Source organism: Lolium perenne, chromosome 4, assembly GCF_019359855.2.
Source record: "Lolium perenne isolate Kyuss_39 chromosome 4, Kyuss_2.0, whole genome shotgun sequence".
Lineage (NCBI taxonomy): Eukaryota > Viridiplantae > Streptophyta > Magnoliopsida > Poales > Poaceae > Lolium > Lolium perenne.
This window is the reverse complement of record NC_067247.2, coordinates 155,273,360-155,297,134: the sequence shown is the minus strand read 5'-3', so window position 1 is coordinate 155,297,134 and position 23,775 is coordinate 155,273,360. Positions and strand designations below refer to the sequence as shown.

The 23,775-nt window shown below is 43.8% G+C and overlaps 2 protein-coding genes across 2 annotated transcripts; both read left to right on the top strand.

The window, feature by feature from the left end:
* The first annotated feature begins 18,186 nt into the window (after nucleotides 1–18,186).
* Nucleotides 18,187–19,811, top strand: LOC139839171 (uncharacterized). Its single transcript, XM_071829217.1, has one exon. The coding sequence runs from the start codon at nucleotides 18,192–18,194 to the stop codon at nucleotides 19,809–19,811; it is 1,620 nt and encodes a 539-aa protein (XP_071685318.1). The 5' UTR covers nucleotides 18,187–18,191.
* A 672-nt stretch (nucleotides 19,812–20,483) lies between these two features.
* Nucleotides 20,484–23,063, top strand: LOC139839170 (uncharacterized). The gene is made up of 3 exons (XM_071829216.1): nucleotides 20,484–20,530; nucleotides 21,012–21,092; nucleotides 22,062–23,063. The coding sequence occupies exons 1-3, from the start codon at nucleotides 20,484–20,486 to the stop codon at nucleotides 22,945–22,947; spliced, it is 1,014 nt and encodes a 337-aa protein (XP_071685317.1). The 3' UTR covers nucleotides 22,948–23,063.
* The last annotated feature ends 712 nt before the right edge of the window (nucleotides 23,064–23,775 follow it).

Here is a 23,775-nt window from a genome sequence, read left to right as displayed (position 1 = left end):
CGAAGCAACTAATCAGATTATATACATATATGTTGTTCATCAATGCATGCTATTTGTACACATCAATACTAGTACCATGAAGCTGAATAAGATATATTGATCATAAAATTGTCTTATTAGTTGATACATGCATTGCACGTGGGCGATTACTAGCTTTTAAAGAATCTGTCTCCTAAAAATAATACTATGTTTTCTTAGTAGTTACCCTCCATTCCAAATTAACTAACTCACGACATCTAAACACGTTCGTCGTGACTCAATTAATTTGGAAACGTAGGAACCAATAAATTTTAAAGGATCTACTAGAGATGTCCTTAACAGTTATCTTAGGAACTTCCAGTGCTTGCGCCAAAGAGCCATGAGTTGTGGCTGCGTCTTGGTTGACTTTGCCCTTCCCACCTGCCGCTCTTCCTACCCTGCCACGCTGCTCCTACTTCTAATCATCCATCTCCTCCACCACTGCCCAGCTTACGGCGCCACACCCGCTTTATATTCCCCTAAAGATCATTTGAGTACACTTGTGGAGTAACCACAGACGTCTTGTGGAGTAATTTGTAGAGCAAACTGGAAGGAAAGAAGTAATTTATAAACGTTTATTTTTTCTCGTGGCGCTGGACGTAACACCTCCTTCTATTTACTTTCATACCAGAAGTCGCCAGTTGCTTCATGAATGAGAAGATCGACGGGAAAGAATAAAGCGAGTTCTAACATTTCTTATGAGAAACCCCACTATCTCAAAGACTGAAAACTCAAGCTAAGGGTGAACACCTGATAACAGCGTTCCAAAAGGAAGACAAACTAGCCCGCAAAATCGTATGGAACAACAGAAAGAAAACAAACACACCGCATCAGGGAGGAACAGAGTAAACGAACTACATATAGTACGGTTCTCAACAATTAATCAGCGCTTGCAGCCTTAAAGAGAAGGCGCAAAGAAGAGAATGTAGAGTCGATGCAGGACATGATGCGTACCTAGTCTCTTCGCCGAATGCAGAACCTAGCCTGGCTAGCTACTCCAAAGTTTCCCTCAGGCTTGCTGCAAGATCGACGAACATCTTCTTTTCTGCAACAATTACGAATTGCAGAGATTACGCAGGGTTATTAAGGGGCAGGAAGCATGTGCACTAGGAACAGCATATGAGAGAGAGAGGGAGAGAGAGACAGAGAGAGCTCGTACCTGTGATGGATAGTCAGAAGGCACCCATGGTTGCTAATGTATTTCCAGCGGCAGCAGTAGGTGTACGCGGGCTCAATAGAAACGCAGTCGACGGGACATAATTAAGCTAGGACTACGCGCCTTGACCTTTTTTTTTATGGGTAAACATTAAGTCATTCTGCCCTACCGTATAGTTTTATATTACATGTTATAGAGGGAAATAAAAAATAAAGTTGATGAGATCGTTTGTATCGAGTCATATATGATGGTAGTTTTCTTTTCCTTGAGCCTATGGATAACTAAGACCATGTCTTCTTTGAGTTGTCTTTTTTTTTTTAAAACCTGTTTAACTTGCCTTTCATTCCTAAACTGATGGTCTTTTATTTTTTTGGCCACCACGTCACACCTACAAACCCAAAAGGAAAGAAATAATGTCATCATAACCTTGTGCCCTAGACTCACAGTAACGTGTCATCGGTTAGATCCTGGGGCATCACAGAGTCACCATATGGCAAGTTGGAAGCACACATTCGGTGCATCGGACTACCAGCACGCACCGCATGCACATGCCCTAGAAGCGGCCACCGCCAACCCACCTTGAGGGTAGAAATCCACACAATCTTGGCTAGGTTTGCCGTCAACGCCTCCACGGTGCCAAACACACCGCCCTGTGTGCGTCCATCATCACACGTCCGCCATCGAGACCCCGTTGAACTACGCCGCCGAGACCCGATGCATTCGACGCAGAAGAAACTACGCCGCTCCACCTCTGGACTCCTCTAGCCAACCTCTTCTCTAAAAGGATGTCCCAAGAGGGAGTGTGGCACCAATTGCAGGCATCGTCCAATACGCGCGACCTATATATATAGTTTTCACTGGCGCATCCGGAGGACGGAGACGAGAACTACATCGGCTGCAACAAAAAAGGAGCTCCTAGACGATGTCTGCATGGAAGGGGGTGATGCTCATAGCGGCACCGTAGGCTGATTCAAGGATCTGGAGCTCACAAACCAGGAAGACTTAGTGCCGCTCCTACCAACGATGCCTCTCTATAAGGTACACATCACCTGAAGGTGTTGGCATCATCGGCTTCGGCAAAAAGCCAGAACATGGTTTTCACCTGGGAAGGAACATGCATCACCAAGTCATGCCCACCTTTGCTCAAGACAATGTCATCACCATGTCGCAAGCCCAACACCCCCAAGGGCCTCCGCCACCATGCAGCGATGGAGTTGAGGCGTGGCTCAGGGCGACGGCACGCCACTGGTAGGATGTGTTGCTCCGCCACAACCGATCTAGGGCCGCCGCCCCGCTATCCAAACTCCACCGCAAAGAGCGGCTGGAGGTCCCTACCCTCTTTGGAAACGAGGTCCACCGCCACCGCTGTCAACTCCAGTTGATCCTTCATCAACTCCCGCGACGCTTGTGGCTTGTTCCTTTGGACCGCCACGATAGAAAAGACAGTGCTGGTGGAGAAGCCTAGTAGCAGCTCGAGGAGAGGAAACTTTCCTGATGATGATTTGGTTGTATATTTAATGTTGTCAACGTGGCCGCTAATTAAGTGATACATGAACTTTTCTTTGTCCCACACGGTGCTACTCAATGCCAATTTTTTGGTCATATATGTGTGACCACATCTTTGAGGAAACAATTTTTGTCATAAAAAAACACCTATGACGAGAAGTTGTGTTACATCATGGATGATATTCCATGATGACGATTCTATGAGATGTGGATATCTTCACAATTCACAATATTACAAATACAGTTTGGTGACCAAAATTCAATCTTGTACGACTTCAAATTTTCGACATGGAAAGATAATTTCTAATAGTGGGAGCTCCTCCAACTCCAATGCCACAAAGGCAGCGGGTTGGGGAGTCATGGCACACCTTCTTCAGATTACTTCCTACTCGAATGAGGCCCATGTATTTATCGCATAATTGTCGGTGAATGTATTAACTTAAGTAATCGAAATATGTTCGGTGATTTAGGAAATGGATAGAAAATTTTACAGCGTAGGATTGTGATATTGTGGCAGAGAATGACAGAGGGAGCACAAGCTTGTGAGTACACTAAAAACCAATGCACCAGCTACAATCCCGAAAGAGAAAGCAAAATAGCATATCCTGTACCTATTTGTTTAATTCGATATTAGACTACTTCTACGATCTGCATCTGCTATTGGTTTGTGTTAAAAGAATCTGCAAATGTTAGCAATAAACCATTCATTGCTAGCTTGCTTCCGAACTTTCCGCGTATATACATATCAATATTAAATCCCGATGTCGATGTGCTTTGAGGCAACATGCACATGATTTGTCCGGCAGAGACCCTGACGGACCAAGTGCAAGTCAAATAAAAATATTTGACACTATATTCGCAACAACTAATCGGTTAGAGCCCCGCAAGAGGACGTACTATATTCTGTACATCATGGATGTTTCGTAAGTCCAGTTATATGCAGCCACCCTTTCCTACAAGAAGATTATGTTCGAAACAGTAAGTTAAGCAACATGTGACCTAGGAGCTCCGTGGATTTATCGTTTGCGTTTTTCCAGAACCAGGAATCTTCTTCACCATCGTCGTTGAGGCATATTATGTCATGTGGCATTCCGTCGAAATCAAATTGGAGAGCGAATTGCACCTTCTATTAAGTTCTAACCCGAACGTCGCCACCGATTCTCGAATGGTCAGGCTGATAGTCATTGTTTTCCCAAGCCCAGTCATCGCGAGTCTCCATTCTGCCCGAAGACAGCGAGTGCTTCACATGAGGTAGCGGTGAAGATTAATTCTTCAGGGCAACATTGTAAAGTACCCGCAATTTGTTTGACTGACTATATGATAGCCTGGCGTGTTCAATATAATGTGGAACAACTAGAGGAAATTGACTTTCAGTTTGTGCCCGAGCATGTGTCACCACGAGCCCTTGATGTCAGATTCATCTGTTGTGATCATTAGCTTGCCAATGTGTTTGCCAATCTGAACCTTGATGCTTGACTGGTTCACAATCTGAACCTTGTTCATACCAGATTGAAGGGCATGTTAAAATAGGATAAAACCAGTAATTGCGATATTATTAGGTTTAGACTTGACGCGCAAGCATAGACGCGTGAGCGTGACTAACTACCCACCATGTAAACCTAACATATGTGTTCATAATTTCATATACATGTTGATTATAGAAAGAGGAGAACGGCCAAAGGCGAAAACGGCAAAACATTCTTTCAAATGACCTCTCCCACCGTATGAGGTTGATATCCCTATAATTTATACCGTGTAACCAGTTACCAAAAAAAAAAAAAGCTTGAAGCCACTTCAGGATGATAGTCATTGTTTTCCAAAAACCCAGCCAACTTGAGTATCTGATCTGGCAGAAGACAGCGAGCGCTTGATATTCTGTAGATGTGCTGTCCATTTCCGATAGCTTGCTATATTCAAGATAAATTCTTCGGTGGGACGACATTTTAAATGACCCGTAATTTGTTTGACTGAGTGTACGTATTGTATTCTGTACATTATGGTGTTTCTTATGCAATTAACTACCCTTTCCTGTAAAAAAAAATGTTCCTCTCATGTTCGTCTACGTACAGCTCATCGCAGCAGTCAGCAGGGCAGCTCTCCTCCATTCGCAACCATGCCGTCTTCTGTCGTTGAGCGTTCTCCCTCAACGAGACGAACATTACAATGCTCGAGCTATAGTCGTCGTTCTGCCTGCACAGTGGCGCTGTGAGAGATGCTCTTATTTTGAATACATACATGCGTTGAATACATGCATGTGGTCCATAATCAGACCATTTCTGATTTAAGTTGGGTCGCACGGGGAAAACTTTCATGTGATGTGCCGACATCTTTGACAGTCTATTTTTTACCGATGTATCTATATACTAAATTGCGTTAAAATACATCAAAATTTAGATAAATTAGAGATATTTTTTGTTGGACGGAGAGAGTATATGACTTGGCTGCATAGTGTCCCTCGTGTGGCCCCTCCCCAGAATTTGCCACCTATCACTTAGCACACATCTGAAAGCAGCTCTACATACTACTCCCCTGTTTCTATAAATAGGGCGCGCATATTTGAAGGTAAACATTAACCGAATAAATTGGATAAAAATATCTTAAATATGTAGTACCTAACTGATATTGTTAGAATCATATTGAAAATACTTTCTAATAATACTAGTTTTATATAAATAGATTAATTTTTTTGTGAAAGATAAAACACGAAAACGAGAGCGTCCTATTCATTGGAATGGTGGGAGTGCTACTCCTTCGGCCCAGTTAAACCATCATGCATGTAATTTAAGAAAATTGTGACCATCAATTTCATCAACATAATATAAGATATATGCCATAAAAGATATATCACTGGATAATCAAAAACAATTTCTAAAGATCGCATCTTGTAGTATTTTCTGTATTTTCTATCATGTCAATTCCATCAACAGTGTCAGAACTAGATCTATGCGTAGATGTTGGTACGAGTACAACACTTTCAGTAGTGGGCTTTGATTTTCTTGTTGCTATCGAACCCACGTGAACTGATTTGGTTTTGTGGGATAAGATGATGCCTCAGCCTGGGACCAAGCTTACAGTTTTTGAATTGAGATCGGTTCTACGCTTAACATGCAACTTGTATTACATAAACAACCATTGAGTGTAAGTCCCTCTTGCTATAGTTTAAATCATATTTGCAAATGGGGGCTTGCAAAATTTAATAAGCAACTTTTATTATCAACGTTTCGGTTTTTATAAGTAGGTAAGAACGGTTCTTTTGCAAATCAAGAAACCACGTAAAAATTGCAAACAATGAGGTAGATGCATCTAACTTGTTTTTGCAGGACATGTGATGTGGTATGGCCAAGATGTGATATGATATATGTGATGTAAGATAATCATGTTTTGTACTATTTCTCACGACTTGCATGTCGATGAGCAAGGCAACTGCCAGGAGCCATATGGTTCTCATTATTATTGTTTGACACGCGTGTCAATCTTGAACGTCATGTAATTGTTTTTTTCTATAAGTTAGCAATATTTTTATTTGCAACATGTGGTCGAGAAAACCTTGGTGGTGGTACGATAGAGATCACGCCGGTGCGTTGGAGATAGAGATCAAAGGCGCAAGAAAAACACTATATACCATGCCATTTTATTTTATGAATGCGATGTTTATTTTTATGCATCTTATTTTACGTGATCATGACAGTAGCATTATAATATAATCACTCATTTTAATATCAAGATAAAATATGTGTACTCCCTTAGTATGCACCGTTGTGAAATTTCTTCATGTTGAAGCACCTCATGATGATCATAGCAGTGTCCTCATCTTCATGCATGCCAAATTCCTCATCGACAAGTGTAAGGATACATTGCCCCTAAGTGTGCTTTTGGTAAGTATTGATAATCTTCTATGGACTAATGTTTTCATTGTGTTTATATGAAGGAATGTTCCATATGACTTGTTTGTAGTCCATGTGTTGGATTCAAGTGTGGATGCCATGAAGATAAATATATACCTTTGGTATTGGCATCAAGATCACCAATTTGAAAAGAATAAAATTATATGATCAAGATCTTGAGAGTGTGATTTCAAGAGAAGAATTAATATGTGGCTCTATGCCGGTGTCATGATAGTCTCATGCAATCAAAAGAGTTCTTTATGTATCTCAAGATATTATGATAGAGCATTAAGAGATACAAGGTTGACCAAGACTAAGAGCGAATATTAAATTCAAATTGGTCAACACATGAAACATAAATATCGTACCACTTTGGATCATGTGATCTTTTGGTATGGTAAGTCTTGTAAATTATGCTTCATGAGCTTACCCACTATATATGTGCATTTGTGTTGTCTATGTGGGTTAGGTATCTTCCCATGGGCATGCACAAAGAGTATGATCTCATATAGCGCATGTGAGGATGTCATCAAGTATGAATGTCATCAAGGTTGAGAAGGCAAGTTCAAGATGAGCATGTCGAAAGATCATGCTTGAATCTTGCCGTCTATTTGGTGATAATGGACTTGTGAAGATGTGCCTAATGAATCTATCCCATAGTGGTGTATGGGGGAGCAATTATGAGTCTTCACGAAGCAACATTGAACATGTGGTGCATTTCGCTTGAATGAAGCATGAAGAGTAATCATCAAGATCAGGCGGGATGCGCAAGGCCAAGGTATGGCCTTGCTTGGTTTCCTTTTACCGGTCTCAAGGTGGTTGTTGGGAGACCGGGTTATAGTATAGATAGCTGCACTATCAAGAGTGGCTTTCGGTTTGGTAATTTGATTGCATACTTTGCATCCCTATATTCTTGTTTCTTATTGGTGTTTCTTTATTTGAGGTTCTTGAGCTTGTTTCTTGCTTTACAACAAGTCCAAGTTCATCAGAAATGGAATTCGTATGCATATTCTATTGCGTTTTCCTGTTTAGAGATTTTACCGGCTTTCTTTTTATAGATAATTCAAACCTTTCATATCGTTGTTCTTACTCCATGGTTTTACTATGATGTTTCTATGCATAATATTGTATAGATAGTTGTCGTGATTCCAACGAGCCTAAGATCATCGAAATTGGAGTCCGGATGCAAAAGTTATCGTGTTTCCGGCGTATAGGTCGGCGCCAACAGGTCCAGTGCCGAGTTGGTCGGCATATAGGTCAGCCTGCCGAGTCTAGGACCGGGTAGCTCGGCATATAGATCGGCATGCCAGGTGCTGCTGCCAGGTAACGTTCTGGGGGGTTTTGTGGACCATCCGACATCCCGGTCGGTCCCGTCGGACTCAGCGCCAGGTGGCTCGACTTTTCTCTCAAACGGTCACTTTTCTTGAATGGGTTTAAAAAGGCCCTTCATCCCCATTGTTTCTAGGGTTCTTGAGCTTATTTTCTCCCACCATTGTGGATCTTCTTGAGGTTGCTTCCTCTCCCATCCCTCTTATGATTCTTGCATCGTTTTTAGGGCTTTGAAAGAGGAGATCTATATCTACAACCTCCACCAATCCATTCCTCCTCTAACTGAGGGGAACTCTTGGGATCTAGATCTTGGAGTTATTGGTTGACCTCCACCATTGTTCTTCCTCTCTAGTTTCTCCGTAGCATTTGTTGCTTTGGTGGGATTTGAGAGAGAAGGATTTGATCACTTTTCTTGGTGTTCTTGCTTTGCAACTTTACATAGTGTTGAGCTCAGTAATACGATTAGCTCAAGTGAGAGACCGTGAGCTTGTTCCTCTTGGAGGGGTGACCTCCTAGTTGGCTTGGAGGTTGGTGCTCCGGTTACCTCTTCGTGGAAGATTGTGAGGCCCGGGCTTCTACTTCGTGGAGCTTGTGAAGTGTTGTGGAGCTTGCCATCTCCGGAGTGGAGGAAAAGCTAGCCATAAGGGAAAGGCCTTTGTCCTTCGTGCTGTTGGCTTGGATAAGAACGTGATCCTTCGTGGCGTTCGGGAAACCTGTAGCCCGCATCTCTCTAACGTGGCACACCTCACCTTCTGTGGGGAACACGGGAATGCATCTTCATCTCCACGTGCCTCAGTTATATCTATACAGGAGTTTACTTTCCTTGTGATACCATCGTGCTGGAAGTACTTATATCTTGCTATCACTTGTGCTCTTATATCTTGTGCCTATCTTGCTTAGCTTTAGTTGTTGTTGTTGTTGCACTTAGTTTGAGCCTATCATATTTAGGTTTTGTGCTTGTAAAATAAATGTAGTTTTATTCTGCATTCTTACAAGCCAAATCCGCAATAGTTTTTAAAACGCCTATTCACCCGCCTCTAGGCGACATCTCGTCCTTTCAACAAGGACTCACCAAATAAACTAACTTACCAGACAATACTATTTGTTTAAACTTTAAAGTAGTAGTAGTACTACTACTACATCACAACAAGAAATTTAAGAAAAAAGGAAAGTAAAAAAACTAAAGAATTTACATTTGAAAAATATCGTCAAACACCTTGTGTGCAAGGTGATGCTTGTTGATGGCGCGTGATGGGGCTTGATGGAGTGTCTTGATTCTTCCATGGAAACGGCCCCAGAAAATCTTGATGGCATGAAGTTGTTTGGGAACCCCAAGAGGAAGGTGTGATGAGCACAACATCAAGTTTTCCCTCAGTAAGAAACCAAGGTTTAATCGACCAGTCGGAGAAATGCGTGACTTCTGAAGGTGTTGCTAGCTGACTAGTGGCAGGGCGCACTACCGGCGTCAGCAACAACGTGGAACCTGCACAGAACACAACCAAAATACTTTCCCCCAGCTTACAGTGAGGTTGTCAATAATCTCACCGGTTTGCTGAACACAAAGGATTAGATGTATCGAGTGAAAAGTGATGTTTGCAGTAATTAAAGAAAAGAGAGCTTACAGTAAGTAAACAAAGCAGGATTGCAGTGGTTGAATTTATCAGTATAAAGGAAAGGACCGGGGTTCACAGTTCACTAGAGGTGTCTCTCCATAAAGATAAATAGCATGCTGGGTGAACAAATTACAGCTGGGCAATTGACAGAATATCGACCATACATGACAAGATGATTACTATGAGATTCGTTTGGGCATTACAACATAATACATAGACTGTAATCCAACTGCGTCTATAACTAATAATCCACCTTCCGATTATCGTACGAACCCCTTCCAGTATTAAGTTTCAAGCAACAGATTATCGCATTAAGCAATGTGTGTAAAGTAAACAATAGAATTACTCTTGGATAAAACATTGTTGTTTTCTCCCTAGTAGTAACATCACATCTACAATCTTAGACGTTATTGTCACTCTTCTAGAAAACTAGAGGCGTGAACCTACTATCGAGCATAAATATCCCCTCTTGGAGTCACAAACATCTACTTGACCAGAGTATCTACTAGCAACTGAGAGCATGCAAGATCACAAGTAACATATGACAATAATATATAATCGATCTCAACATAGTATACAATATTCATCGGATTCCATAAAACACAAACATGTAGCATTACATAAGGATGATCTTGATCATGTAGGGTAGCTCACAAGATCTAAACATCAGGCACAAACTGGAGAAGACAACCATCTAGCTACTGCCATAGACCCATAGTCCAGGGATGAACTACTCACGCATCACTTCAGAGGCGGGCATGGTGATGATTCCCCCTATGGCAGGGTGCCGGGAAGAGCTTTAGAACCCTCCCGAGATGGGTTCTGCAATGGCAGACGCGACGGAACTTTTCGTGGATGGAGGCTCGAGTCTTCAGGGATTTCCCGAGATCGTGAATAAATAGGCGGATGGGCAATGTCGGTGGAGGCCACGGTGGCCCACACCACCCCTAGGCGCGGGCCAGGGCCAGGCCGTGCCTAGGGCAGGTGTGGCCACCCTGCTGCCCCCTTCGACTCCCCTCTGGACTATATCTTCGTTACGGAAAAATATTGACCTCGGCTTTCATTTCGTCCAATTCCGAGAATATTTCCTGTACAACTTTTCTGAAATACAAAACAACAGAAAGCAAGGATCTGACACTGTGGCATCTTGTTAATAGGTTAGTGGCAGAAAATGTATAAAAGTGCAACGAAGCAGGAGCAAAACATATATGACTTGATGTAAAACAAGCATGGAGCATAAAAAATTATAGATACGTTTGAGACGTATCAAGCATCCCCAAACTTAACTCATGCTCGTCCTCGAGTAGGTAAGTGATAACAAAATAATTTTTGAGGTGACATGAAGCCAACACAATCTTGATGAAGCATTGTAAAGCATTGTGAGTTGGGATCAAAGTACTCTAAACATAGGCATGATAGATACAATTCTAACAATAGAACTTAGCAACTATGTTATAACATGAGAAGTAACTCAAACAAAGGATCATGAATAATAGTGCATTGAAAACAATTGTTTGTTGATGAGCATAGAGAAACATAGCAAAGTGGTACTCAACATGTCATTTATGAAGTAGCAAAACATAAATGCTAAGACACCTTTAAAGTTCAAAGGGTGACTAGATACAAGTAATTTATGAACAAGCAATATCATGATCATGAATCAATCAATAATAATTTTGGGACTATGCATATTGCACTAAGAATGATAACTATGCTCTCTTAATTGGTGCATAAAGTAAAAGATGAAGACTCAACATAATAGTAAAATAAAGGACTCTTTCCAGATTAAGCAAGATAAACAAGTTTTATAAACCTTCCAAAAAATATGGTAATTATTAGCTTTGAGCTCTAATTGCCCCTATCATAAGCATCTTGAATGGTTAAGGTTAATGTGAGGCAAATATGAGCTATATGCTTGACAAATCACAAGTTGAAAATTTCATGCCCCTTGAATACGAGTACCTAAACCTCATGCTACTCAACTTAGATCCCAAATAAGTTCTTGTCATTGTAAGTATACATGTATCATTGAGAACCGCCAACGGGGTACCTCCTGCCCAATGATATGGAAGCATTCCTACACCAAAATGACAAGACAAACAGACAATGAGCATCTCATCAAATTTTTTATTTACTATGGTATAGCTTTTTATTAAAAATACTTCATAGAATGCTCACTATGGTTCGCTGTAAATTTCCACCATGAATGATGCATGGCTTAGATTAGCGGCACAGACGTTTCTCTAATTCATATACAAACTCCATGGACTTACAAGTTTCCATTTTATTTCGCACCTCTAGGCATCCATAAACAAAAGAACATGACATCAACTAAATATGAATAAGTGCAATGTTGAAAGTGTTCCCCATGAAAGCATGGTTATGCTAACTCCCAACTTGCAATTTTCAAACATATAAACTTCATAAGATAGTCACAATGATCAAATTTATTAGGTGCAATAAAGTAAATGTGCCATCAAGTTCGTGAGAGGTTTACTGACTAATTTTCTCATGCCAAAATTTAATTTGGAAGATAAATAAAAAATGGAATAGCAATAATGTTACTGGGTAGATATGGTGGACACAATTGGAAAACTTTGGTTAATGGTGGTTGGATGCACGAGTAGAGTTCATACTCAGTACAGGCGGAGGCTAGCAAAAGACTGGGAGCGACCAACTAAGAGAGCAATAATGGCAATAATCATGCATAGCGACAAAACATTATCAATCAAAGCATAAAGTGATATTACAAGTCAAAAACTAAATGATGATAGATGCTTTAGTTGACTGGTTATAGTCATAACATGGTATAAGCATGCGCCACGTCAACCCAATAAAGCAACAAAGGAGAATACCACAATATTATGCTTTTATGATGGAAACAACACATGATTCTTTCAATGACACATTATGCACTCTCAGACATTTGAAACAAGTCATGCTACAACAATAAATACTAAGCATATGACAAGAATAACATCCAACATGACATGCCAAAGTCTAGACAAGCTTCCTTTTGCATCACTATAGTCATAAAATATTTTACTCGTATCCAACACCAATCAACTTATTTGAAATAGCTCTTAGAGATGAAATATAATATGGACCAGAGAGCTAATCATACATAAATAAATAATACTAACGAGCTATGAACAAAATTTAAGTGAGAGAACAAGAGCTAAACGCAGCACTAGAAAACTAGAATACTCACAGAACAATAACAGCGGAAACTAGAGCATTCTATGCAATTAAAACGGAGCGGGTCTTTCTACAAAACAAATGTGCCGGGATCCAACATATTCTACAACAAACAAAACTAAACTAAACTAAAAAGAAAATAAAGATGCTCCAAGAACAACACATAGCGTATGAAGCAATAAAAATATAGCGCATAGAGAGATGACCTGGCTTTGACGCTTGTACCCATTGGATATTTCTTGGGGTGCAGGGGCATCCCCAAGCTTGAGCTTTTGTTCATTCTTCATCTTATCACATCATTCTTCTCTCCCTACACTTGAAAACTTCCTTCACACAAAACTTCACACAATTCTTTATTAGCAGCATTAGTACAATTAAAATAAACAAATCCACTTGGGTTTTAGTTCTAACATATATCAAATATCTATTAAAGTATTAGCTACTATAGCAATCTTTCAAAAAGCTCTTTGATTAAAAGAACTAAAAAAGAATGAGATTAAGAGGCAAATGCAAATAGTGGCAGAAACCTGTCAAAACATAATAGTAGGTAAAGATTGATTTTTCCGAAAATCTTCGGTTTGCTCATCTCGAAAAGTGGTCAACTTACGAAAGTTAGATAATAACCTGGGGCATATGCATAAAAAATGGCAGCTCAAAATTCCTCTCTGGCTATTTATACGAATGTTTATGGTAATAGAACATAATTTGTTTTTAGGACAACAATTTCCCAAATCTTACTTTCTTCCTATTAGAGGCTATTCTTGGTACAAAAAAAAATGATAAGGAGAGGTTATTACAGAGGTAATAACTTCCAAGACTCAACAAAATAAATTTTACAGGAATAAACATGGGTTATCTCCCAAGAGTGCTTTTCTTTAAAGCCTTTTAGCTAGACGCAAAAAAGAGCGAGCATCAACTATTATCAAGTGAAGAAGCATCAAGATGAATCACTTCCTCTAAAATACAAATTGGCAAAATATGAACTTTAGATACCCCTGGAGATGATTCAACATGTAAGCCACTCTTATTTGTACTAAAAGTTTTATCAATTTTAAACATATTATGGGGTTTTGGCTTAGACTCCTTGGGAATATACATAAAATTTTGCTCTTTTCCCACAAAAGCTTTCTCCTTCTTAAACCCAAGAGAGGAAAAGGTTGAACTTAAAGTTTCCATAGCTTCCTCTAGTTTACCAATCCTAAGGTTTATACTATCATGGGTATTGCTAGCCTCTAAAACAGTAATTCTTTTATTGACACTTTCTATTGATTCATTAATTTGGCTAGCATTATGAAGGTAGTTTGGCAAACTTTTCTCTAGAGAGTTTAGTCTTTCTATAATCTCTTCCAAAGTGATATCAGTTTTAACAACATTAGTAGGTGGGATTCCTACCAAGGTTTCAATTAAATTCCAGGCTTCCAAAGCGGGAGTACCCAGAAAATTACCCCCGTGAGAGTATCCAAAACATATCTATTCTAGCTAGATAAACCAACATAAAGATTTCTAAGGAGGATCATGGTAGAATATTTTTTAGTACATCTATGATGAGCATTACTTATTCTATACCAAGCATCTTTCAAACTTTCTCCCCCTTGTTGCTTAAAAGAACGAACCTTAACTTCAGGAATACTAATTTTAGCAAAATTAAAACTAAGCAACAGAAATAACAACTATAATAGAAACTATTTTTTGTTTGTTTTTTATATAATGAAGCAAAAAAAACTAAGAAAAACAATAACAAAGTAAAGAGATTGGAGATGAGAGACTCCCCTCGCAGAAATCCTCTTTCTCCCCGGCAACGATGCCAGAAAATCTTGTTGATGGCGCGTGACGGGGCTTGATGGAGTGTCTTGATTCTTCCCCGGAAACAACGCCAGAAAATCTTGATCGTGTGCAGTTGTTGGGGAACCCCAAGAGGAAGTGTGATGAGCATAACAGAAAGTTTTCCCTTAGTAAGAAACCAATATTTAATCGATCAGTAGAAGAAATGCGTGACTTTTGAAGGTGTTGCTAGCTGACTAGTGGCAGGGCGTACTACAGGCGTCAGCAACAACCGTGGAACCTGCACACAACACAACCAAAATACTTTGCCCCAACTTACAGTGAGATTGTCAATCTCACCGGATTGCTGAACACAAAGGATTAGACGTATCGAGTGGAAAGAGATGTTTGCAGTAATTAAAGAGAACAAAGCTTACAGTAAGTAAACATAGCAGGATTGCAGTGTCTGAATTTATCAGTGTAAAGGAAAGAATCGGGGTCCACAGTTCACTAGAGGTTTCTCTCCGTAAAGATAAATAGCATGCTGGGTGAACAAATTACAGCTGGGCATGACAAAATATCGACCATACATGAAAATATGATTACTATGAAATTCGTTTGGGCATTACAACATAATACATAGATCGTAATCCAACTGCGTCGATGACTAATAATCCACCTTTCGGTTATCATCCGAACCCGTTCCAGTATTAAGTTGCAAGCAACAGATTATCTCATTAAGCAATGTGTGTAAAGTAAACAATAGAATTACCCTTGGATAAAACATTGTTATTTTCTCCCTAGTAGCAACAACACATCTACAATCTTAGAAGTTATTGTCACACTTTCAGAAAACTAGAGGCATGAACCTAGTATCGAGCATAAATAACCCCTCTTGGAGTCACAAGCATCTACTTGGCCAGAGTATCTACTAGCAATGGAGAGCATGCAAGATCACAAATAACATATGACAATAATATATAATCGGTCTCAACATAGTATACAATATTCATCGGATCCCAGCAAACACAACATGTAGCATTACATAAGGATGATCTTGATCATGTAGGGCAGCTCACAAGATCTAAACATGAAGCACAAATTGGAGAAGACAACAATCTAGCTACTGTTATGGACCCATAGTCTAGGGATGAACTACTCACGCATCGCTTCGGGGGCAGGCATGGCGATGTAGATGCCTCCGGCGATGATTTCCCCCTCCGGTAGGGTGCCGGGAAGAGCTTCAGAACCCTCCCGAGATGGGTTCTGAAATGGTGGCCGCAACGAAACTTTTCGTGGATGGAGGCTCGGATCTTCAGGGTTTTCCCGAGATCGTGAATAAATAGGCGGAGAGGCGATGTCGGTGGAGGCCAGGGTGGCCCACACAACCCCTAGGCACGGGCCAGGGCCAGGCTGCGCCTAGGGAAGGTGTGGCCGCCCTGCTGCCCCCCTTCGACTTCCTCTGGACTCTGTCTTCGCTACGGAAAAATATTGACTTTGGATTTTATTTCGTCCAATTCCGAGAATATTTCCTGTACAACTTTTCTGAAATACAAAACAACAAAAAACAGGGAACTGACATTGTGACATCTTGTTAATAGATTAGTGCCAGAAAATGTATAAAAGTGCAATGGGCAAAACATATATGAATTGGTGTAAAACAAGCATGGAACATCAAAAATTATAGATATGTTTGAGACGTATCAATGCTCGTCGGCCGGTGGCGGTGGGTGGCTACATCAACACACCAGTGGAGGTAAAGAAGGCAGGTAGAACGGTCGTCTATGGCCACCTACTCGTCGACACGAGGGATGTCACAACAGTGGCCTGAGCCTCATCGACGCGCGAGAGGCCACATCGGGCGTGCCTGTAATGGGTGGCTTGTCAGCCGATCGTGCATCACCTCGCAACCACTAAATCAAAGCTCATGGGTAGTGTGGCCCTAGAGACGACTGCCGAAGGGGCTTGGGTTTCCTAGGAATATGTGCAAGCCCTATAAATCAAAACTTAGGGGCAGTGTGGCCCTAGTAGATGGGTAGTGACTTGTGAGTACACCTGGGCATTCTTCAGGCCGGGCCGGGCCTAAAAAAGCCCGAACCTAAAAACCTAGACCCAAACCCAGCCCGGCCTAGTCTTTGGGCTTAAAATTCGGGCCGAACCTGGCCCGACCAGAGGAAAGCCCCGGCCCAGCCTGGCCCGACCAGAGGAAAGCCCCGGCCTAGCCTGGCCCGACAAACCTAACCCGAACGAAGCCAAAATTGTGTTTTTTTGGATGCCCAAGCCCGACCCAACATCCGGGTTCCAAAATTAGGCCCGAACCTAGCCAGACATGCAAGCCTGACCCAGCACGGCCCGGGATTTTTGGGCCGGGTCGGGCCGAGCCATCCTGGCCGGGCTACCCATGCCTAGTTGTACTTGTGAGGCACAACAATAACCTGACCATCACGGTGGTCGACGTGCAGGTTTGACCCCTCTCTGAGGGGCAGCTGTTTGGTAGGCCCTTTGTCTCCGTTAGTGCTTGGTGGAAAAACTTGAATAGAATAGGTGCGTCGCACCTTCACACTTTTTGACTTTTTTTATATATCTTAAATTTCATAATATTTTGATTTTTTTGCAAGGTAACTCAAAACTAACAAATAAAATGGGGGAAATAGTTCTGGATTTGTTTTGCAATTTCAATTTTCAAATTATTTTAAAATTCAAAATAAAACTTTGAAATATATATATATACACATAATGACATAAAAAATTCGAAATATTTTTCCACATTCTAGTTGTTATGTTTAAGAGATCTACAAAATTTAAGTTCAAAAATTGTGTGTTGTGAGAGAGATAAAAAATGAGAAGTTGAGAATTAACCTGAGGTTGGATGGTTAGGAGGGTGGTTGTACCCCCAGCCCACCAGAGTTCAAACCCCATGTTTGACATCTGTGTGTCTTATAAAGGCGGAATATTCATTCAGTTGGAGGCGACGTTCCCGTCGACAGCGAGGCGCCTGTGGTGACTTCGTCAATTTCAAGATCAAATCCGCCGGCCCAGTCTTCCGGAGGTGCTCATAGGGGTAGGGTGTGCGTGTGTGCGTTCATAGGGGTGAGTGTATGCACGTGTATGTGAGCGCCTGCTTTTGTATTGTGTTTCTCAAAAAAAAAAAAGAAGTTGTTTGAGAGGGAAAGCACGCATCGACAGTCTAGATACGGGTCTCTCTCCTGCTTGCTAGCATCGGTGGGGGCGCAAGGTATCGCTAATAGCTTGGGTACATAAGGAGGGGCGCGAGATGGCTGAGAGCAGCCGATCAGCAAGATGGCGAGGGCGGCCGGGGGCGGCGCGGTCGGGAGCGGGGCGGGGCGAGGGCGGCCAGGGCGGCGCGCGGCCGGGGCCGGTGCGGGGCGAGGAGAGGGCGGCCGGGGGCGGGGCGAGGAGAGGGCAGCCGGGGGCGGGGCGGCCATGGCCGGGGCGGGGAGCACGGTGGCAGGCCGGGAGTTGGCTAGAGGAAGAAGATGAGGGGAGTTTTTTTTTCGATTCGGCATATTTTGGGAATTTTCCATTTTACAGGGTGAGTTTACAGGTTCTGCTAGATTGGACGCGTTTTTGGCCGGTGAAAAACGAATACAGGGCCCTCTACTCGCGTTTTAAGGAACGAAAAAATACGGGGTCTGTTAGACATGCTCTAATAGCTTGGGTACATAAGGAGGGGCGCGAGACGGCTGAGAGCAGCCGATCAGCAAGATGGCGAGCTTCTTGGAGTTTTTCCGGTCGCTCCCTGGGGTCATCCAAGCGCTGTTCCAGCCTGACGACACTACTCGTGCTCTCAGCGTGGAGCTCTGGGTGGTGGTGCCCGCTTTGCTGGTTCTAGTTCAGTTCGGCGTGAGCTCCATGGGACCCCGGTTCGCGATCTCCCCGCAGATCAATCCCGGCATCGAGCTCTTGCGCATCCTCAGCTACTACTCCGTCAGCTACACCCTCGGGCTCATGAAGCCGTCCGTCTCCAAGCAATCATCGGAATCGACCGCCAACGACTTCTTCCAGATATGGGCCGTCCTCATCGTCACCATGCAGGACAGCGCCCGCATCGGCCGGCCGTACAGGCCCAAGGAGATGACCCTGATCGACTTGCTCGCCTCGCTGTGGTCTGCCAACCAACTCCGGTCACAGACGGAGCTCTACCTCAAGGTGCCCCTCTGGGCGATCTGGTGCATCCACGCGTGGCGCATCATTTGGTACTACATATCCTCCAACGCCGCCGCTGGGGCCAACGACGACAACATGAAGCTCGTCAGCGACTACATGGCGCAGTCGGGGCATACCGACGACGACGCCTGTGCCGACACCATGACCGGGTACAAGTACTTGGTTGTTGGTGAAGATCGACAGGAAAAGAAGATCGACAAGCCAAGATTCAGGCTGCAGCTGGAGGAGACGCGGCCACAGGAGCTCATCACGGTGGATAAGGTATGGAATTGGAGCCGCCACAGCTCCGACGACGACAAGCTGCTGGGCAGGCACACCGACAGCGACAACAGGTACAAGGACGTGTGCCTCTCCTTCGCCCTGTACAAGCTGCTGCGCCGCCGTTTCTACGGAATCTCCATGCCGGAGGCCAAAGACCAGGCCTCAAGGCGGCTCGTCTCCGACGCCATTCTGGATAACACAAACGACCCCAACTACGACAGGGTGTTCCGCCTGACGGAGGTGGAGCTGTCCTTCCTTCAGGATTTCTCCTACAGCAAGCACGCTGTAGTCTTCGCCCGGGGCTTCCCTTATCATAGGCAGCTGCTGTCGTCGTGTATGATCGCCGCTGCCCTGTACCTGGCATATGCTGTTCGCGACATACCCAGCACGATGATGGCCCAGGACGAGGACGGCCGCGTCGCCAGGATTACTCATGGGGTGCTCATCACCCACTTCCTCATCTTCATCGTCGTATTCAGAGAGCTGTTGGAGATTTGGGTCTATGTCATGTCCCAGTGGAGCAAGGTCTTGGTCGTCTGCCACTACATCAGGATCAAATTGAAAGGAAGTGTTCAAAATTTCAAGGTTACACCACTGGCTAGCGGAGAAGCCGGCGTGGATCATGTTCAGTATCAACCAGAGGCTGCGCCGCTGGATGGTGGAGAAGGGGGCAAGGATCATCCACAGGGGTGGGCGTGGAGGCTGCGCCGCTGGATAGCGGAGAAGGTGGAGAGGATCATGTTGAGGATCATCGTGTCGGGGCTGCACCGCTGGATAGTGGTGAAGGTGGCGAGAATCATGTTCAGGTTCATCCACAGGGGCGAGTGGGATCAAAAGATTGAACAGCACAACCTACTAATGGCGGCTCGCGTTAAAACCCGAAAGAGTAAAGTCTGAAAAAAACCCTGAATTCATAGAGGATGTTGAGATCGAACCCTGAACTTCCGATCCCGAAATTCAGCACCCTAAACTTAGTATTCCCGATCTTTACTTTGCCAAGCTTGTTTCTGCCTGGAGTTTGCTGATGTGGCAGCAGTCAACGCCAGGATTGCTGACTCAACAAATCTGAATGTAGAATCCACCCATCCTCTTCGTCGTCCTCACACCGTCGCACACCTCATCTGCTTGCAGCTGCCCCTCCCCACCCGCGCAGTATATTCAGATTACACTATCTGCTCCCTCGGCGTCCAAACACACGCTCGCACGCGAGTAGCAGCAACTCTGGCCTTGCAGCAACGATCGCGCGATAGCAAGGCCGCCGGCGCCGTCGCCGCCATGGAGAAGGGTGACGCAAGAGAGGAAGAGGAGAGGGCGATTTCGGCATGGACGTTCCGTGCTATGGTGGCGGGTGTGGTGGTAGCGAGGCTGGTTTAGTGTGCGGTGGCGTTCCACCCGGCGACCGAGCAGCTCTGGAGCTCTCCTTCTTTTCCTCTTCTGGCGTGTGCCGAGACCGCCACCTCGGCCGACACCACCACCTGTTGGCTTCGTCCTTGGCACGCCGCTCCCTCGCCTATCTCCATCTCTTCGCTTCCTCTGACGCCTGCAGAGACTGTCGCCTTCGTAGCTCCCATGACCCGCCGCGCCCTGGCCATGTCAAACCCCGACGGAGCCGAACGGTCAGCTCGAAAAGGAGAATAGAGCGAGCTGCAGGGCGCCTGCCGAGCTGCGGGAAGCGTTGTCGAGCTCTAGGTCGTGCGCTGTGTTGCAAGCCTCGCTGTCGAGCTCCATGGCGCGCGCCGGAGGTCTAGGCTGCGCGCGATTTTGAGGGGGCACAGCGGGGAAGGGAACGCCGGGGAGGGAGGAGAGTCTAAGGAGGAGGGGAGAACGCCGAGGAGGAACGTCAGGGCACTGTGGAGGGAGGGGAGGGAGCAGTTGACGCAGGGAGAAGAAGAGCCGGTGCGTGCTCTGATTTGGATAGAGGAAAAAGAGAAAAGAGATGCAGCCATGCAGGTAAAGATGATGCATATGACATGCGGGTTATTGATGTCAGTGAGAAAGAGATGAGAAGGCCTGGCCACGTCACAGGAATCCCTGTTTGGGAACTTCCCAAATGCAAAATTTGACCGGGAATGCTAAGTTTGGGGTGCCGATTTCCAGGATTGGGAGTTTGGGGTTTGATTCCAACATCTACTACGACTTCAAGGTTAATTTCAGACTTCACTCAACCCGAAACATAAGGTACACTAGCATTTGATTTACCCCCTCATTCACTTCATAAGATGTACTCCCTCCGTCTAACAAAGGATAAATCAACTTTTTCTAAATTTGAATGTAGCTAGAAGTGATTTAGTATATAGATTCATTCAAATTTTGATAAAATAGAGACATCCTTTGTTAGACGGATGGAGTAATTGTTTTAGATATTTCAATATGTCTCGCATTTTCGAAGAAAAAATTCTTATACGGAGTAATAGTAAAGAGAGGGATTAGCTCTTTCTTGTTTGTTGTCAAAGTCTACCCATAAATGGCATTCACCATAGTAAGCTGCTAGATGCATGTCCATAGTAGAATTTGGAAGTTATTTTTTTGCGAAAAGTGGAATTTGGAAGATAAATATTAGTAGATGACAGTCCAGTAATAAACACCACAGTAGAACAAACTTTGGTCCGAAGAAAAAAAAAGATGGTTATGGGATTTGCTAGTTCTCAGCAACTAGCTTCGTGCTCAGTCAAGACGATCTTACGCCATCTGATTTGCATCGTGATTCGGGTTAGTCATCAACATGACTTACAACTAAGATTTGATTATATCATCTGACTGAGAGTGAAGTTACTTCTCAGTCGACTGAGAAATAGTCGTATCATATGTACGATATGTATTATCGAACTATATGATACCAAGTATGACCAGGTTTAGATATTGAAACGGTCTTCGGAAATATAGCTCTGACAATGATTTAGATGCTCTTATACTTCATAAACTACCTAAAGATGACTAATTAATGGAGATGCCCTTGTAAATATAGTACTCGGGACTACTTAATACATTGCCAGTTGCCACGAGTAGGTGCGGCGTTCTATGTTTGGGATGTAGTCAACTAAACTTGTCTATAGGACGTTAGGTGTACACACCTTCCGCCTCCGTATATGTAAGTTGCAGTTATAAAAATGAATCTCCTTGCCCTCAAAAAAAGAATCTCCTTGGCAGGTACGTGAAGCTGCAGAGCGAGGTAAAGACGAGGATATTTGGGTCACTGAAGGCCCTGATTATTTCAGCGTCTACTCCAGGCCGGGAAGAGAACGATTCATCAGATTCTTACATCCAGAGTACGAACAACGGCCGCTTGATGTCTTACCTTGGGGTTGCCTTCACCGACTCCGAGGGATCACTACCAGTACCAGACTCTCGAAGAAAACTACCGGTGCCACCCCTCATGGAATTTCTCCACGATAACCTAGACGGAGATACCCACAAGATTCTTGCGTGGCATGTCGCCACGAGCCTCTGCCAGATCCGCCTCCTGGAGGATGCCGGACGCGATCAGGACGACCTCTACACCCTGCCGACGTCGTCCTTCGGGGACCCCGACGGCTTCGCCGCCCTCTGGCCGGACTACACCGCCGCGGCTACGCTGTCCAACTACTGCGTGCATCTGGTCAAGGTGGCGCTGATACCGGACAACGGCCTCGTCGCCAGCAAGGTCCTCGACGCCGTTGGAGGCGAGGCCCGGGCCGCCTTGCGCGGTTGCCGCACGTGGAAGCAGACCCACGACAGGCTCATGGCGAATGCGTGGGCACCTGACCCAACTCCGGATGGCACCACGATCGTGAAGATCGGCGCGCAGCTGGCGGTGGAGCTCCTGAGGAGGTATGGTGGCAGGGACGAGCTCTGGCGGCGCCTGAGTAAGTTCTGGACGGGCTACCTGCTGTACCTTTCGGCGTCCACCAGAGCGTCCAAGCATCAGATACACCTCCAAGGCCGCGGCGAGCTCACCACGCACCTCTGGGCTTTGCTCTCACACGCCGGCTTCCTCGGTGTTAACACCGAGCACGGCCAGCTGCTCCTTGACCCGGTTGACCAGACCTTCGCCTGAGACGTCCCCGAGGTAATCTCAATGATTCAACGTCAGCAGCCCCGGCAAGTTACTTCCATGTGACATGTGTCCATGTCTAGGTGTAAATCATTCATCAATGTGTATACTAGTTTATGTTTGTTTGATTTTGAATTTCATCTAACACATATTTTGAATTTCAAAAAAATTGAAACGAAAAATTCGCACGTACATCTTCACGTGCTACGCGCTCACAAAGTTGTTTCATAAAAATTGGACTTTCCATGTGGCGTGTGTAAAAAAGAGAAAATTCAGTCCTAAAAATAATGCTTTTTACATGATAATTTTTCTCTTTTTTACATAGACCACAAAAAATATTGATTTTTCGTGAAACTTGACGAATGCACATATATTATGGAGATATACATGTAGAATTTTTTGTCAAAATTTTTCGACAATTCGAAATATAATTTTTTGGTATAGGGAGCATATGCACCCGGGAGCCGAATTGAATTTCCGATGTTTTTTTATAGTATTAAATTAAGCATATATATCATGTGTATCCTTAGATCTATCTTGCAACGAAATTGTACATGCTCGATGATACACATATGATGATGTGAAATCAGTGACACGGTCTACAAAAAACATACCACATAGGAAAATAATTGGAATATCATGATCAAATGTTTCAATTTTCATGGGACATGCTAGTTGTTGTTGAAAGTACACTCATCGCTCGAGCAAGTTTTGCACTCCGCACTATCTGTACGATAAAATAAATTACAAAAACAACCAAATTGAAACAAAAATCATGGGAAAAATTGGATGGATGCAGGAAAAGCAAAAAATCCAATTAAAATGTTTCAT